Genomic DNA, 14693 nt, shown 5'->3' with positions numbered 1-14693 from the left:
CCTACAAACTTCACTAACCTGTTCTATCAGTTTAGTACAGTCGTCATCCCCTACCCCTGCATCCTTTAATACATTTTTCGGCCTCCGAGGAGAGGTATGTACAAATTGCTGATGCAGTTTTACTACAACAAGCTTTTTATCAGCTAAAGTCCCATTTTCAACTGCTATTAACACATCCTTCACCACTCTACTTGAAATATTATTGGTCAGTAATGGAATACAATAGTGTCCCGACTGTGTAAATTGTAAGTCCACTGTCTTTCCAAAAACTATTGCCGTATCCTGTTCCATATCCAGTTTCATGTGTGCTTTCTTCATCGACGGTCTTCTCAGAAGCAAAGGTATCTCACTTGATACAACATCCGTGCTAATGAAATGATTCACTCCAGCAATATTGCAAGGGATCACCACTCTTTTCAGTGATTTCAGAGTATTATCATCCCCAAACCTGAAACTTGTGGAACTTTCAAATTCCTTAACCTTGTTACGATTTTCAGCATTCAAGGAGTCCAGATAACATTTTAAGCAGTCAATCCCACACACAGTAGATGTGCAGTCACAGTCCAATACAGCACAGTTGAAGGATTCTGCAACCAACACCCTCATTACCGGCATAAAACTGCTTGTTAATAGGACAATGCTTCTTTCTGGTCACTATCTTTTTCCTCTTCCGTGTCATGTGTCGCTTCAAACACTCTATCATAACGAGTTGGACAGTTGAAAGCATAATGGTATTGAGAGTCACATCCAAAACATCGATTTATCATGCCCCGTGCATTTCTGGGGTTCATCTTCCTATTGTAGGTTCTAACTGGGTTTCTGTCTTCATAATTTCCTTGTCTCGGTCTCCTTTTATAGTCTTGACGCCTGTTCGTAGCCATACGATTTCGCCATCCTGTTAGTAGTGTATCTTCCATATTCTGCCTTATTGCAGACTGACCTATTTGGGTCATCAGAGCCGTCGGAATCGAATGTTTCCCCAGAAACTTTTGTAAAGCTTTTGTCATCAGTTCAAATAAGGTTTCCTTAACCGTAAACTGAACTCCTGTCAAAACCAGGAGTCTATCCATGTTGCTCACTCTAGCACAGTCAAGTAATTTAAAGGCCAACACAGACTCTGGAAATTCCAGGTTGTGTTACTGCAGCCTTTTAGTCTGCCAAATTCCATTATATAGTCTTCCATGGATAAATCCTCCATTTTCCGGAACTTATCAAAATCCGACCATGCTTCATACGCACTTAACAAGTCATCTTTCTTATAAATCTTATCCATATAATGTAATAAAGTCGCCAGACCTTCTTCTGAGTCTAACTCTTCTAATTCCAGCTCAAAAAGCACTTTGTTTCAGATTTTACTGCCATATGGTAAAGAAAGAGCCAATGCCATACCTTGTTTTCTCTTTCCCAAAGCAGTTACCTTAGTCCACATAACTACTGCACTTCTCCATTGGTCGTACGATTCCCTTTCAGAAAATAAGGGAGGATAGTCATATCCAGCCATCTTTATCCTGGGTTCAGCCATGTATTCCTTTTTTTTTTCACTCACTCCTTGGTTTGATCTGGAAAAATTGTATCTTTCAACCCTTCACACTTGCACAGCAACCGTCCTCTACTACCAATTGTTACACGTATTCGATGCTGTGGTATGAAGAGACAAAAGTTCTGTTCCTTTTTCACCAACACACCTTTATTTCTCCCAACAGACTCTGCACAAAACTCTACACATCACCAGCCCCAGAGGCCACCTGAAGCCTCTTTACATATCAGTGCCAATTATTGAACACTTAACATAAATGAGACAACTAATTGCAATGTCTCTTAACCCATTACTTAACACAAATCCCACCAAAGCAAGGTATGAAATTGAACTGAATTAATCTCATACTTCACAGAACACTGGCAGGAAGAGTTAGTGATGGAGGCTGGTGAATTTTAATTAAAGCCCAGCTCGGATGGTCTCCTATCTGGCCTATATATGACTCCAGTCTTTATATCCTCACCACTAATGCAGGAGTAAAATGTCCCAAAGCACTGGATGAGACAACTTTAACACCAAATCAGTTAAGGTTATATTAGGTGACCAAACATCTGGTCAAAGAGTTGGGGCTGGATTCTTCTGCCCCGCCTGCTGCATGATCGCCATAGGTAGGACGTGGACCATGTAAAGGTCCATTGACATCGGGTGGGAATTTCCAGTCGCCGCGTGGGCGCAGCCAGAAAATCCCACCCTTGGGTTTTAAGGAGCACTTGAAAGAAATAAAGTGAGATTGTGTGCAAGATAAAATGAGAGTGGAGGACTGAATTCCAGAGCTTAGGGCCCAGATAGCTGAAGGCCCAGCAATCAATGGCGGAATGATTAAAATTGGGAATGCTCAAGAAGCCAGAATTAGAGGAATTTGAGGAAATCTTGAGGAGGTTTGTGGGGCTGGAGCATATTCCAGAGATAGGGAGGGATGTGGCCAGGGAGGGATTTTAACAGCATGATGGGAATGATTAAATTTGAGATGCTGCTGAAATGAGCAGGACTTTTGGCCTTGCCAACATTCCCTGCTTCCTGAGAAAAACTTTTTTAAAAATTGGCCAAGCAGCCTGTCACAAATTGGTCATTTGTGAGTGACCCCTGCAGAGGGGGTGTAGATCTTGGATGAGGAAAGTATTGACCCTTGTCAAGGTTCACACATCATAATTGGTGTTTGGTGACTGTCATGTATGAAATGTCACTCCCAGTAAGGGGCCTTAACTCTTAGAAAAGGAGGAGAATCAACAGAGAAATATTGGCAAGACTAAAAAACTCAGTATTATGTGACAAGATGTCTGTAATAAACATGTCTTTTTTTAACATTTGGAAGGAATTGCGACAATACCTATCAAATCTGGCCGATCAGTGCACTACTGCAGATAATCGATCTGATCTTCCTTTAGTGATAATCCTGGATAACCTCCATCATGTTGCTTCATTGAGTGACATCTTCAATGGATTCCTCAATTGTAGATACCACAAATGGTAAGTTATAGTTTATGTGAAATGTAGCCACTATTGTACTGTTTGGTAGCCAATATTCAAACAGTGAGACCCCACAGATAAGTCGTGTGATAACGAGAAGATAATCTTTTTTTAATGCTGTTGATTGAAGGATAAGTATTGACCAGGAGGGAGCTCCGGACTTTTTTTCTGAAATAGTGCCATGGTATCTTTTACCTTCACCCAAAAGATCCGTAAAAGGTTCCGTTTAACACCTCATCTCAGATTCCAATTTATCACCACTTTCTGTTGTGTTAAAGTTGTAGGAAGTGGGGAAATTCTTCTCCGGAAAGTCCTCCCTATTGATTTGAAACAATGTAGTCTTTATGCAGCAGGAGTAATCTGTATTTTTTTTTTTAAATTTCTGCAGTCCATATGTTATTGGAACAATGAACCAAGCTGTCTCTTCATCTGCTAACTTGGAGCTGCACCACAACTTCAGGTACCTGCAAAGACTAACGTCAAACATTCCTTCTGATCAGTTGTTTTCATACTTGTCACCCTACTCCTTGGTTTCCTGTACTCCCGCCCCCCCCCCCCCCCCCCCCCCCCCCCCCGCAATTTCCCAACTTTAAAAATGGTCCAGCGATGTCATTGTGTGAATCCATTGAGAGACAGCAGGTGGGATTCTCCAAACCCCGCCGGGCTGGAGAATCGCCGGGGGGGGGGGGGGGGCAGTGTGAATCCCACCCCTACCGGCTGCCGAATTCCCCAGCGCCGGGGTTTTGGCGGGGCGGGAATTGCGCCGTGCTAGTCGGCGGCCGCTCGCAGCGGCTCCCCTGCCGATTCTATGGCCCGCGATAGGCCGAGGGTCGCCTGTTTTAGGCCGGTCCGGCCGGCGTAAATTAGACCTGGAACCGGCGGGACCTGGCTCTGCTGGCGGCCTCCGGGGTTCTCAGGGAGGGGTGGGGGGAGATCTGGCCCCGGGGGGTGCCCCCACGGTGGCCTGGCCCGCGAGCGGGGCCCACCGATCCGCGGGCGAGCCTGTGCCATGGGGGCACTCTTTTCCTCTGCCATGGCTGGTGCGGAGACGAACATCCCATGCGCTGGAATGACGCCAGCACATGCTGGCGCTCCCGTGCATGCACCAACTCGACCCTTTGGCGGCGGTTGGTACGGCGCCAAGCCCCTTCTGTGCCGATTGGCGCGGTGCCAACCCCGCCGACGCCAGCCTGGTCCCTGAAGGTGCAGAGGATGTCGCACCTTCTGGGCAGCCCGACGCCAGAGTGATTCACGCCACCCCTCGGCGCCGGGACTGCCCGCCCCGCCGGGTAGGGGAGAATCCCGCCCAACCGTCGGGAGTGAGGTTTCAGCTCCGTAGTAGCCATTCTCATCCTGAGATCTGAAAATGTACAAAACCCTCTCCAAGCAGCCCCAGTGGGGACTCTAGCTCGGAATTCCATATTGTCATCCAGAGGGATGGGTACGCTGGATGTAGGTGACATCCTCCCCCATCCTTGCTTCCCGAGTGTTAGGGGTTTGTGAAACATCCAATAAAGGACTAACTCCCTTTATCAGCTGATAACACGATAGTCACAGCCATGGTGAGTGTGTTCACATCACTGCCTATCAGATTGTTCACCTCCCATGAACGCTCTCATTATCCTCCAAGGAAACAGTGCAAAGATAGGAAGAGAATGACAGTCCCTTTGGGAACATGATGCCCAACCTCCCTGCTGTTGGACAGAATACTTGTCCAAATTCTCAAATTGCAATCCTGGCACTGAATGAAGCATTAGATCACAATCCCACGATTGTGTAAAGATAAGAAATTTCCCAGTAAGCCCAGAAGAAAAAAACAATCGGATCTACTGAGTCGTGGATCATTGCAACCTTTTCATGAAAGATTCTCTGATGTGGGATTCCATACAGCACAGAAACAGGCCATTCAACCCAACTCCTCCATGCCACCTCGACATGAGCATCCTCTAATTCTGCTTCACAATGGCCAGCACGGTGGCACAGTGGTTAGCATTGCTGCCTACGGCGCTGAGGACCCGGGTTCAAATCCCGCCCCGGGTCACTGTCCGTGAGGAGTTTGCACATTCTCCCCGTGTCTGTGTGGGTTTCACCCCCACAACCCAAAAGATGTGTAGGATAGGTGGATTGGCCACGCTAAATTGCCCCTTAATTGGAAAAAATAATTGGGTACTCTAAATTTTAAAAAAAATTTAAAAATTCTGCTTCACAATAACCTTCTGTTCCTTTCTCTCTTTTGAGTTGATCCATTCTCCCATTAAATGTATCTATGCTCTTTAATTAAAACCACTTCCTGTGGGAGCGAGTTCCACATTCTCACCACTCTGGGTAGAGTTCTTAGTTCCTTATGGATTCAATAGTGAACATTTTATTATTATGGCTCTTAGTTTAGGATTCTCCGAACCAGTGGAATTGTTTTCTCTATTGTCAAGCCTATCAAACCTCTTCCTTGTCTTAAAGAGCTTGAAAAGTCTCTAATTTACGAGAGAAAAGAGCCCAGTTTGCTCAGCTGCTCCCGATAGTTGAGCCTCTCAATTCTGGGAAATCAGGTTTTGCACTTTCTCCCCTATTTGTTCTGTATGAGAAAACTGTTCTAATCCAAGGGTTTATGAGTTCAGGAAAGCACATGAGGATTTGATCCTGTTACATTAACTAAACGTGAAGCAGAGTAGCTGGCATCTAATATGAAAGTATGAGCCAGAATCTTTTCAGCCATTAGGACCCAGCTCCACTTGACTTGGTCCATTGTGCAAGTTTGCAGTATAAACAGTGATTAAAATATTTTAATTAAATGTTCTAATATGATAAATTACAGAAAATCTTTTGAAAAAGGGAACATATAATGGTTTGCTTGGGTGATGAGACGGTTTTCTAGTAAAGCTGGTCTCCATTGACAGAGCAGCTGCAGGAATTATTTTCAGGGGTCCATCAAACTTTAGCAACAATCTGGGACTCTCCAATCAAAGAAGATCCAATCAAATTCAGTTCTGCTCTGGCCACAGCAATACAGCTTTTGCTGTGATAATTTTAAATCTGGGATCGATGGAATTTTTTACAGAACAAGAGGAAATGGAACCAAGGCAGGTTGGTGGGTTAAGACATAAAGGCAAGTCATCTCATTTAATGATGGAACTGGCTCGAGGGGCTGAATAGCCTCCTCCTGTTCCTATGTTCCTATTAAATGTGTAGAATTTGTGATCTTGCAGTGACAGTTCTAGACACTAAAGGCATCAAAGTGTATGGGGAGAGTGCAGGAGGATGGTATTGATAGAGGCTCAGCCACAATCATTTTGAATGCCAGAGCAGGCCTGAAGTGCCAAAGACACTCCTGCTCCTAGATTTTATGTTTGTATGGAACATATAGGAGTAGGCCATTCAGCCCCTTGAGCCTGTCCTGCCATTCAGTGAGACCCTGGCTGATCTGTAATCTAATTCCATATACATGCCTTTGGCCCATATCCCTTAGTATCTTTGGTAGCACTGTGGTTAGCACTGTTGCTTCACAACACTAGGGACCTAGGTTCGATTCCCGGCTTGGGTAACTCTCTGTGTGGAGTCTGCACGTTTTCTGTGTGTCTGTGTCGGTTTCCTCCGGGTGCTCCAGTTTCCTTCCACAAGTCCCGAAAGAGGTGCTTGTTAGGTGCATTGGACATTCTGAATTCTCCCTCAGTGTACACTTGCTTACAATAAATTCCAGAGTGTGGCGACGAGGGGATGTTCACAGTAACTTCAGTGCAGTGTTAATGTAAGCCTACTTGTGACAATGATAAAGATTATTATTATCAACAAAAATGTATCCATCTCAGATTGAAAATTAACAACTGACCTAGCTTCAACTGCTGTTTGTGGGAGAGAGTTACAGACTTCTACCACACCTTTGAGTGAAGAGCTTTTTCCTTAAATCTCTCCTGAGACTATGCCCCCTAGTTTTTGAATCTCCAACCAGTGGAAATAGTTTATCTTTATCTATTCTGGGCTGGATTCTCCACAGCTCCGCGTCAAAATCATGTTCAGCGCGGGGACGGAGAATGGCCGTTAACGAAGAAATCAGGATCAGCGTCGCTAAAGTGAGTCTGCGGACCCTGGTGAATCACTCAGGAATCGCTCGCGCGCGATCTACGTGGCGCAGCTAGGGGGCCATTGACAGAGGGCCATCCCCCCTGCGATTCTCCGTGCAAAACTGGTCAAGTTCCCGGCGGCATGGTTCTAACCACGTATCGGTCATCGGGAACCTCGGGTGGTGGCTGCAGACTCAGTCCGCGGCCGCCCTGGTGGGGGGGCGGGGGGGTCGATCACCAGGGGGGGGGCCATGGACGGCCAGGGTATCGATTGGGCGGCACAAATCCACGGGCTCGCGTGATCTCGGGAGGGGGGGGGGCTGCATTTTGGATGGCGTACCAAGTCCGCCATCGCGCACGATGCTGGCGTGGCGACAGCCCCATTTTTGGAGTATCCAGCCCACTCTCTTTCTCTGTTAATAGCTTGACTACTTTGATCATATAACCCCTTAACCTTATAAATCCTAGTAAAAACAGGTCTAAATCTCTCCTTGTTACTCAACCCCCGTAATCCAGGTATTATTTTTGCAAACCTATATTGCACTCCCTCCACGGTCAAAATATCCTGCCTATGGTATGGTGCCCAAAACTGCTCACAGTACTGCAATCTAATCACGGTTTTGTATAGCTGCAGTGTAACCCCTGTGTCTTTATGCTACACTCCTCCAGATATAAAGGCTGGTATTGCATTAGATTTTTTGACTTTTATGTGTACTTGTTCCTGACATTGTAAGGACCTATGCACCTGAACCCCCAAGTTCTTGAACATCCACTGTACCTAACCTTTTTCCATTTAGACATACCCCTGTCCACCACCTTAAGGCACTACTTCATAAAATTCAGTAAGATTAGTCAGGTATGACCTTCCCCTCAGAAATTCATGCTGGCTCTCCCTCAGCAACCAACATTTTACAAGATATAATCCTTGATTATTGAGTCCAGCAATTTCCCCACCACAGATGTTAGGCTAACTGGTCAGTAATTCCCTGGTTTCTCCCTTTCACCCTTCTTAAAAAGTGGAATGACATGAGCAATTTTCCAATGCAGAGGGACTACTCCTGAACCTAGAGGGACTACTCTGGAAAATTATTGTGAGGGCAACTACAATGTGCTCCCCTTCATCTTTAAAAACCCTCCGATGGAAACCGTCAGGTCCTGGGGGTTTGTTACTCTTTTGTTCCATTAATTTCCCAGGTAGTGATACTATACTTACATTATATTTTTTCATTGACGGAATGTGGGTGTCACTGGTTAGGCAGCATTTATGGCCCATCCCTAGTTGCCTTTCAGAAGGTGGTGGTGAGTTGCCTTCTTGAACCACTGCAGTCCTTGAGGGGTAGGTACACCCACTGTGCCGGTAGGGAGGGTGTTCCAGGATGTTGCGCCAGCGACAGTGAAAGGATGGTGATATATTTCCAAATCAGGATGATGAATGATTTGGAGGGCAACTTTGCAGGTGCTGGGGTACCCAGGTATCTGCTGCTTTTGCCCTTCTATATGGTAGTAGTCTTGGTTTGGAAGGTGTTGGCTAAGGAACCTTGGTGAGTTACTGCAGTGCATCTTGGAGATGGTACACATGGCTGCCACTATTCATCAGAGGTGGAGGGTTTGAATGTTTGTGGAATGGGGAGCAGTCAAGCTGGCTGCTTTGTTCTGGATAGCGTCGAGCTTCTTGAGTGTTGTTGGAGCTGCACATATCGGAGCAAGTGGAGAATATTTCATTACACTCCTGAGTTGTGCCTTGTAGATGGTGGACAGACATTGGGGGTGTCAGGAGGTGAGTTACTCACCATAGGATTCCTAGCCTTTGACCTGCCCTGGTAGCCACAGTATTAATGTGGCTCATCCGGTTCAGGTTCTGATCAATGGTAACCCCCAGGAAGTTGATTGTGGAGGATTCAGTGATGGTAATGCCATTATTATTATTGAATGTCAAGGGGCGATGGTTAGGTCCTCTCTTGTAGGAGTTGGTCATTGCCTGACACTTGTGTGACGCGAATGTAACTTGCCACTTGTCAGCCCAAGCCTGGATATTGTCCAGATCTTGTTGTATTTGGACATGGACTGCTTCATTATCTGAGGAGTCACGAATGGGCTGAATATTGTGCAGTCATCTTCACACATCCTCCCTTCTGACCTTATGGTGGAAGGGAGATCATTGATGAAGCAGCTGAAGATGGTTGGGCTGTGGACACTAACCTGAGGAACTCCTGCAGTGATGTCCTGGAGTTGGGATGATTGATCTCCAACCACCACAACCATCTTCCTCTGTGCCAGTTATGACTGCGACCAGCAGAGTGTTTTCCCCTGATTCCCATTGACTCGAGTTTAGCTAGGGTCCTTGATGCCAAATGGTGCCTTGGTGTCAAGGGCAGTCACTCTCACATTCGGCTCTTTTGTCCATGTTTGAACCAAGGCTGTAATGAGGTCGGGAGCTGAGTGACCCTAGAAGAACCCAAACTGAGTATCCGTGAGCAGGTTATTGCTGAGTAATATTGTTGATAGCATTGTTGATGACTCCTTCACTTTGCTGATGATGGAGAGTAGACTGATAGGGTGGTAATTGGCTGGGTTGGATTTGTCCTGTTTCTTGTGTACAGGACACACCTGGGCAATTTTCACATTGCCAGGTAGATACCGGTGTTATAGATTAGTGGAACAGCTTGGCTATGGGTGCAGCAAGTTCTGGAACACAAGTCTTCACTACTATTGCTGGGATATTGTCAGGGCCTGTCCCTGGACCTCCAGCAAGTTATCCTCCTTTCCAACTGTAAATACTGAGGCAAAGTAAATGTTCAACATGTCTGCCAATTCCCCATTATCACTGACAATATCTCCATTTTTGGCTTTTAGTGAGCCTACATTGTGCTTGACCATCTGCTTTCCCTTTATATAATTACAGAATTTCATCTGATTGACTGTTGTCCTGTACAAGTTTCCTTTCATTATCCCTTTTAGTCGCTCTTATAAGCTGCTTTGTGACCCTTTGCTGGTCTTTGTATCTATCCCATTCATCCGGATCAGTGCTATTCCTTGCATTTTTGTAAGCCCTTTTTCTTTTTAGTTGTGTGCTGTCCCCTAACCTCTTTAGTTGTCCATGGCTGCTTTTTTTGTGAAGCGGAGCCTTTTCCTCTCAGGGGTTTATACTTGCTCTGTATCTCATTCAATGTTTCTTTAAATATTCTCCACTATGTTCTGGGAGCTTAAATTCGCAGACAATTGCTGTAGTGTGGGCACACTACACAGGCTGACAAGAGTTGCATTAACATTATTGACAGAAAGGGCAGCATGGTGGCACAGTGGATGCCTACGGCGCTGAGGATCCGGGTTCGAATCCCGACCCTGGGTCACTGTCCGTGTGGAGTTTGCACATTCGCCCCGTGTCTGCGTGGGTGTCACCCCCACAACCCAAAGATGTGCATGGTAGGTGGATTGAACACGCTAAATTGCCCCTTAATTGGAAAAATGAATTGGGTACTCTAAATTTATTTTTAAAAAACATTATTGATAGACACAATTATGACAACGAGTAAAAGAAATCCAGACCAAATTGAAGAATAGACGAAAGGAAGAATAGGTTTTTTAAAATCAGAAAGTTTGCACCAATGGGCCTTATGACTGTTACCTTAAATTGGAGGCTGGGAGAGAGTGAGATTGACAACTGCTTACAATGTACAATACTCACCACTTGCATGGATTGGATTGGATTTGTTTATTGTCACGTGTACCGAGGTACAGTGAAAAGTATTTTTCTGCGAGTAGCTCAACAGATCATTAAGTACCTGGGAAGAAAAGGGAATAAAAGAAAATACATAATAGGGAAACACAAGATATACAATGTAACTACATAAGCACTGGCATCAGATGAAGCATACAGGGTGTAGTGTTAATGAGGTCAGTCCATAAGAGGGTCATTTAGGAGTCTGGTGACAGTGGGGAAGAAGCTGTTTTTCAGTCTGTTCACGTGTGTTCTCAGACTTCTGTATCTCCTGCCCGATGGAAGAAGTTGGAAGAGTGAGTAAGCCGGGTGGGAGGGGTCTTTGATTATGCTGCCCGCATGGATGCCTAGAGCTCCAGCAAAATGTAAGAAACTCGACACCATGAAGGACAAAGTAGCCTTCTTGATTGACATACAATCCTCTACCTTAAGCTGTCATTGCCTACACCACCGCCATACAAGTGCCAGCAGTATGTAACATCTACAAGATTCACTGCAGCAACTCACCAAGGCTCTTTAGCCAGCAGCTTCCAAACCCATGACTTTTTTCATCTAGAATGACAAGGGCAGCAGATACCTGGGAACACCACCACTTGATGTTTCCCTCCAAGGCACTCGCCATCCTGACTTGGAGATATATTGCTGTTCCTTCACTGCAGCTGGGGTCAAGATCCTGGAACTCCCTCCTTGACACCAAGGCACCATTTGACCGAGTATGGCATCAAGGATCCTAGCTAAACTGGAGTCAATGGGAATTAGGGGGAAACTCTCTGCTGGTGTACTTACACCACAGTGACTGCAGCAGTTCAAGAAGGTCACCTCCTCAATGGCAGTTGGTGATGAGCAATGAATGCTAACCTAGCCAGTGAAACCCACATCTCGTGAAAGAATAATAAAATCAGACGTGGGGTTATACTGTTGAGTGCACAAGTGTGCAAGTCCAAGTCAGCAAATTATCTTTGTATAGAAAGCTTGTGTTCAGCTCTGCCAAATGAACCCATGTTTAGTGGTAAATGTTTAATTTGGTCCAGTAGAACAATCTAAATGTTTTGACAATTCAGCCTTGTAACAGTTACAGTATGGAGCATTCTCATTTGGTTCCCCGAGAACAGGGAACAGGTGTTTATGTAAGAGTGCTTCGTTTGCAGTAACCTCTACAAACTCCAATACCCAGAACAATTTAAACTCATTAGGGGAGAAATTTGACCTAATTGCACCATTTTCTGGGTACAAAACAGAGACAGCAAGGAGCGACACCCAACAGCCCAAGAGCTAACAGAACATTGCATCAGGCAACCTTCAGGCAAATTCCTGTGCATCCTTACAAAAGACATTAGGCCTCTTGATTATTAATTAGTGGCGTAATGGTGGAGCACTTCAGCTCAGTTATTGGCTCCCTCAGTGATCTTCCCAACGGTTTCTAAAAAGACTGCTGGAGTCTACAGCCAAAAAGATCAGTGTTTTTTATTTCCGCTTAACATTGAGCCAGGAGGAACAGGAGTGTTCCTCGCTGCTGAAGAGCAATTTGGCAGTTGTACAACCGCAACACCAACCCCCATTCCATCCTTTTCTACTTATGCTCAGGCACTCATCAAATCAAGAGTTTGTGATCAAGAAAAACGTATGAAAGGAGATGGAATCGAGATACAGACAGAACAGCTCGGTAGCATAGTGGTTAGCACAATTGCTTCACAGCTCCAGGTTTGATTCCTGGCTTGGGTCACTGCCTGTGCGGCGTCTGCACTTTCTCCCCATGTGTTCGTGGGTTTCCTCCGGGTGCTCCGGTTTCCTCCCACAGTCCAAAGATGTGCAGGTTAGGTGGATTGGCCATGCTAAATTGCCCTTGGTGCTCACAATTATCCTTCGTGTAGGGTGGGGTATGGGGATAGGGTGGAGGTGTGGGCTTGGGTAGGGTGCTCTTTCCAAGAGCCGGTGCAGACTCGATGGGCTGAATGGCCTCCTTCTGCACTGTAAATTCTATGATTATATGATTCTATGAACATATATTAGGGGCTGAATGGCCTCCTTCTGTTGTTATGGTGCTGACCTTACTACCAGCTCAGCTCATATTGGGTCCCCACACTCAGTTAAGCCATGTCTAGATACCTATTTGTGGTCTGCATCACTGGAATTTCAGTGGTGTTATTGGGTCTTTGGCATCTGTGTCTTCTCCCAATCAACATTAACCTTGAGATCATTGTCTCCTGATCACAGCAAGTACCTTTGACTTCTAATGCAATTGAAGGATCTAATTTGAGGTATGGGCGTCAGTACATTGTAGGATCTGGTGAGGTCATGCTGTTCCTATACCAGGGTGAGAATCCAACTGGAGGACACAAAGATCTCCTGGATCTGCCCCCAAGGCTGAATGAAAAAGTTATAGCTGCACTGAAATGCAAACATTATTCAAAATGATGATCTCAGAACTTTGTGATTATACCCACCAGGAAAACCTGTCAAGGCTAGGGTTTCAATGTCTAGAAAAGAGATGACCTGTTAGATGCCTCAAATATTATGAAAGGGTTTGATAGGATAGATGTAGCGAAGATGTTTCCACTTCTAGGAGAGAGAGCAGAACGAAGAGCTGTCACTATAAGATAATACCTTACAAATCCAAGAAGGAATTCAGGAGAAATATCTTTACCCGAGAATGGTGAGAATGTAGAACTGTTTATTGTAATTCTATGAGTCAGCACCCTCAGGAAAGTGAAGTAAGTGCAAAAGGATGCAGTGCACTTGCGCGCTCTGTTTTAAAGTCTCCTGGTTTATCTTTTGTTCTTGCTGTGTAGGTGGGTATTGTGTACCAATCACACTGAACCCGTGAAGGGATTTCTGGGTCGATATCTACGCCGTAAACTAATTGAGAATGAAATCGACCGAAACATGCGCAGTAGTGACCTCTTGAGAATCATTGACTGGATTCCCAAAGTGTGGCAACATTTGAATGGCTTTTTAGAAACGCACAGTTCTTCCGATGTAACGATTGGTGAGTTGAAATTCACGAACTGTCGCCCAGTCTGCCTCCTCCAATAGGAGATAGACTTCTGGAAGAAAATCCTTACTTTGCACATTAATCAATATGTTCAATTTCTATGCTTCAGGTCCCCGTCTATTCCTCTCATGCCCTTTGGATGTCGATGGCTCCAGGGTTTGGTTCACAGACCTCTGGAACTATTCTCTTATACCGTATCTTCTGGAAGCAGTTCGAGAAGGCCTTCAGGTGAATGTCTTTCATCAATCTTTCTGAAGCTTTGTCCTTTAGCTTTATGCATTCAGATATTAAATGTACATATTTATTGCATTAGTTACTGATATCTCCAATGTAGGAAGGTACGCCAGAGTAAAGAGACGTTCAAATAAATTGGTAACGAACATGTGTATCAGGGTAATTTCACACACCAGTCAGTCGGCAGGAAACTGCAAACATTTAATTGCTTCCTTCAATAAATCATCAAATTGTTCAAGGTTGGAAGAGACCATTCATGTCTGTGGCAGCTCTGTGTGATTGCTATCGTATCAGTCACACTCTATTCCCGCTCTGCCCTTGCCCCTTCCCTGTAACCCTTTTCACGCATTTATCCAATTCTTTTTTGAAAATTACCATTGAATCTTCTTCCACTCCTCTTTCAGACAATACATTCCAGGTCACAATTCTCTGCCGGCCAGATTCTCCGTTCCATCCCCCCCCCCATGGGTTTCCCGACAGCGTGGGGAGGCCACAATGGGAAACCGCATTGGCTGGTGGGAGGAATGGTGAATCTCACTGCTGGCGACAGTGCGCCGCCGAGGAACATGTGGCTGGGGAGGCAGAGAATTCACTCCCCTGTGTAAAACGATGGTTCATCATCTCTCCCCACTCTTGATTCTTTTATCATTTTTGATGCTCGATCAATGACTCCAGAAGCGAGATTGGATG

At 45.3% G+C, this 14693-nt stretch overlaps 1 protein-coding gene across 12 annotated transcripts in view; it reads left to right on the top strand.

The window, feature by feature from the left end:
* The window catches only part of nav3 (neuron navigator 3), an 838834-nt gene that overhangs the window by 811926 nt on the left and 12215 nt on the right, over nt 1-14693 (top strand). For all 12 annotated transcript variants that reach the window (XM_038781097.1, XM_038781098.1, XM_038781101.1 and 9 more), the window contains 4 exons: nt 2850-3004; nt 3393-3464; nt 13567-13763; nt 13879-13997. In XM_038781097.1, coding sequence (XP_038637025.1) covers nt 2850-3004; nt 3393-3464; nt 13567-13763; nt 13879-13997 — 543 coding nt within the window. The remainder of the gene's footprint in view (nt 1-2849; nt 3005-3392; nt 3465-13566; nt 13764-13878; nt 13998-14693) is intronic.

Source organism: Scyliorhinus canicula, chromosome 20, assembly GCF_902713615.1.
Source record: "Scyliorhinus canicula chromosome 20, sScyCan1.1, whole genome shotgun sequence".
NCBI lineage: Eukaryota > Metazoa > Chordata > Chondrichthyes > Carcharhiniformes > Scyliorhinidae > Scyliorhinus > Scyliorhinus canicula.
Note: the sequence above shows the minus strand (reverse complement) of the source record. Positions and strands in the feature narration are given on the sequence as shown.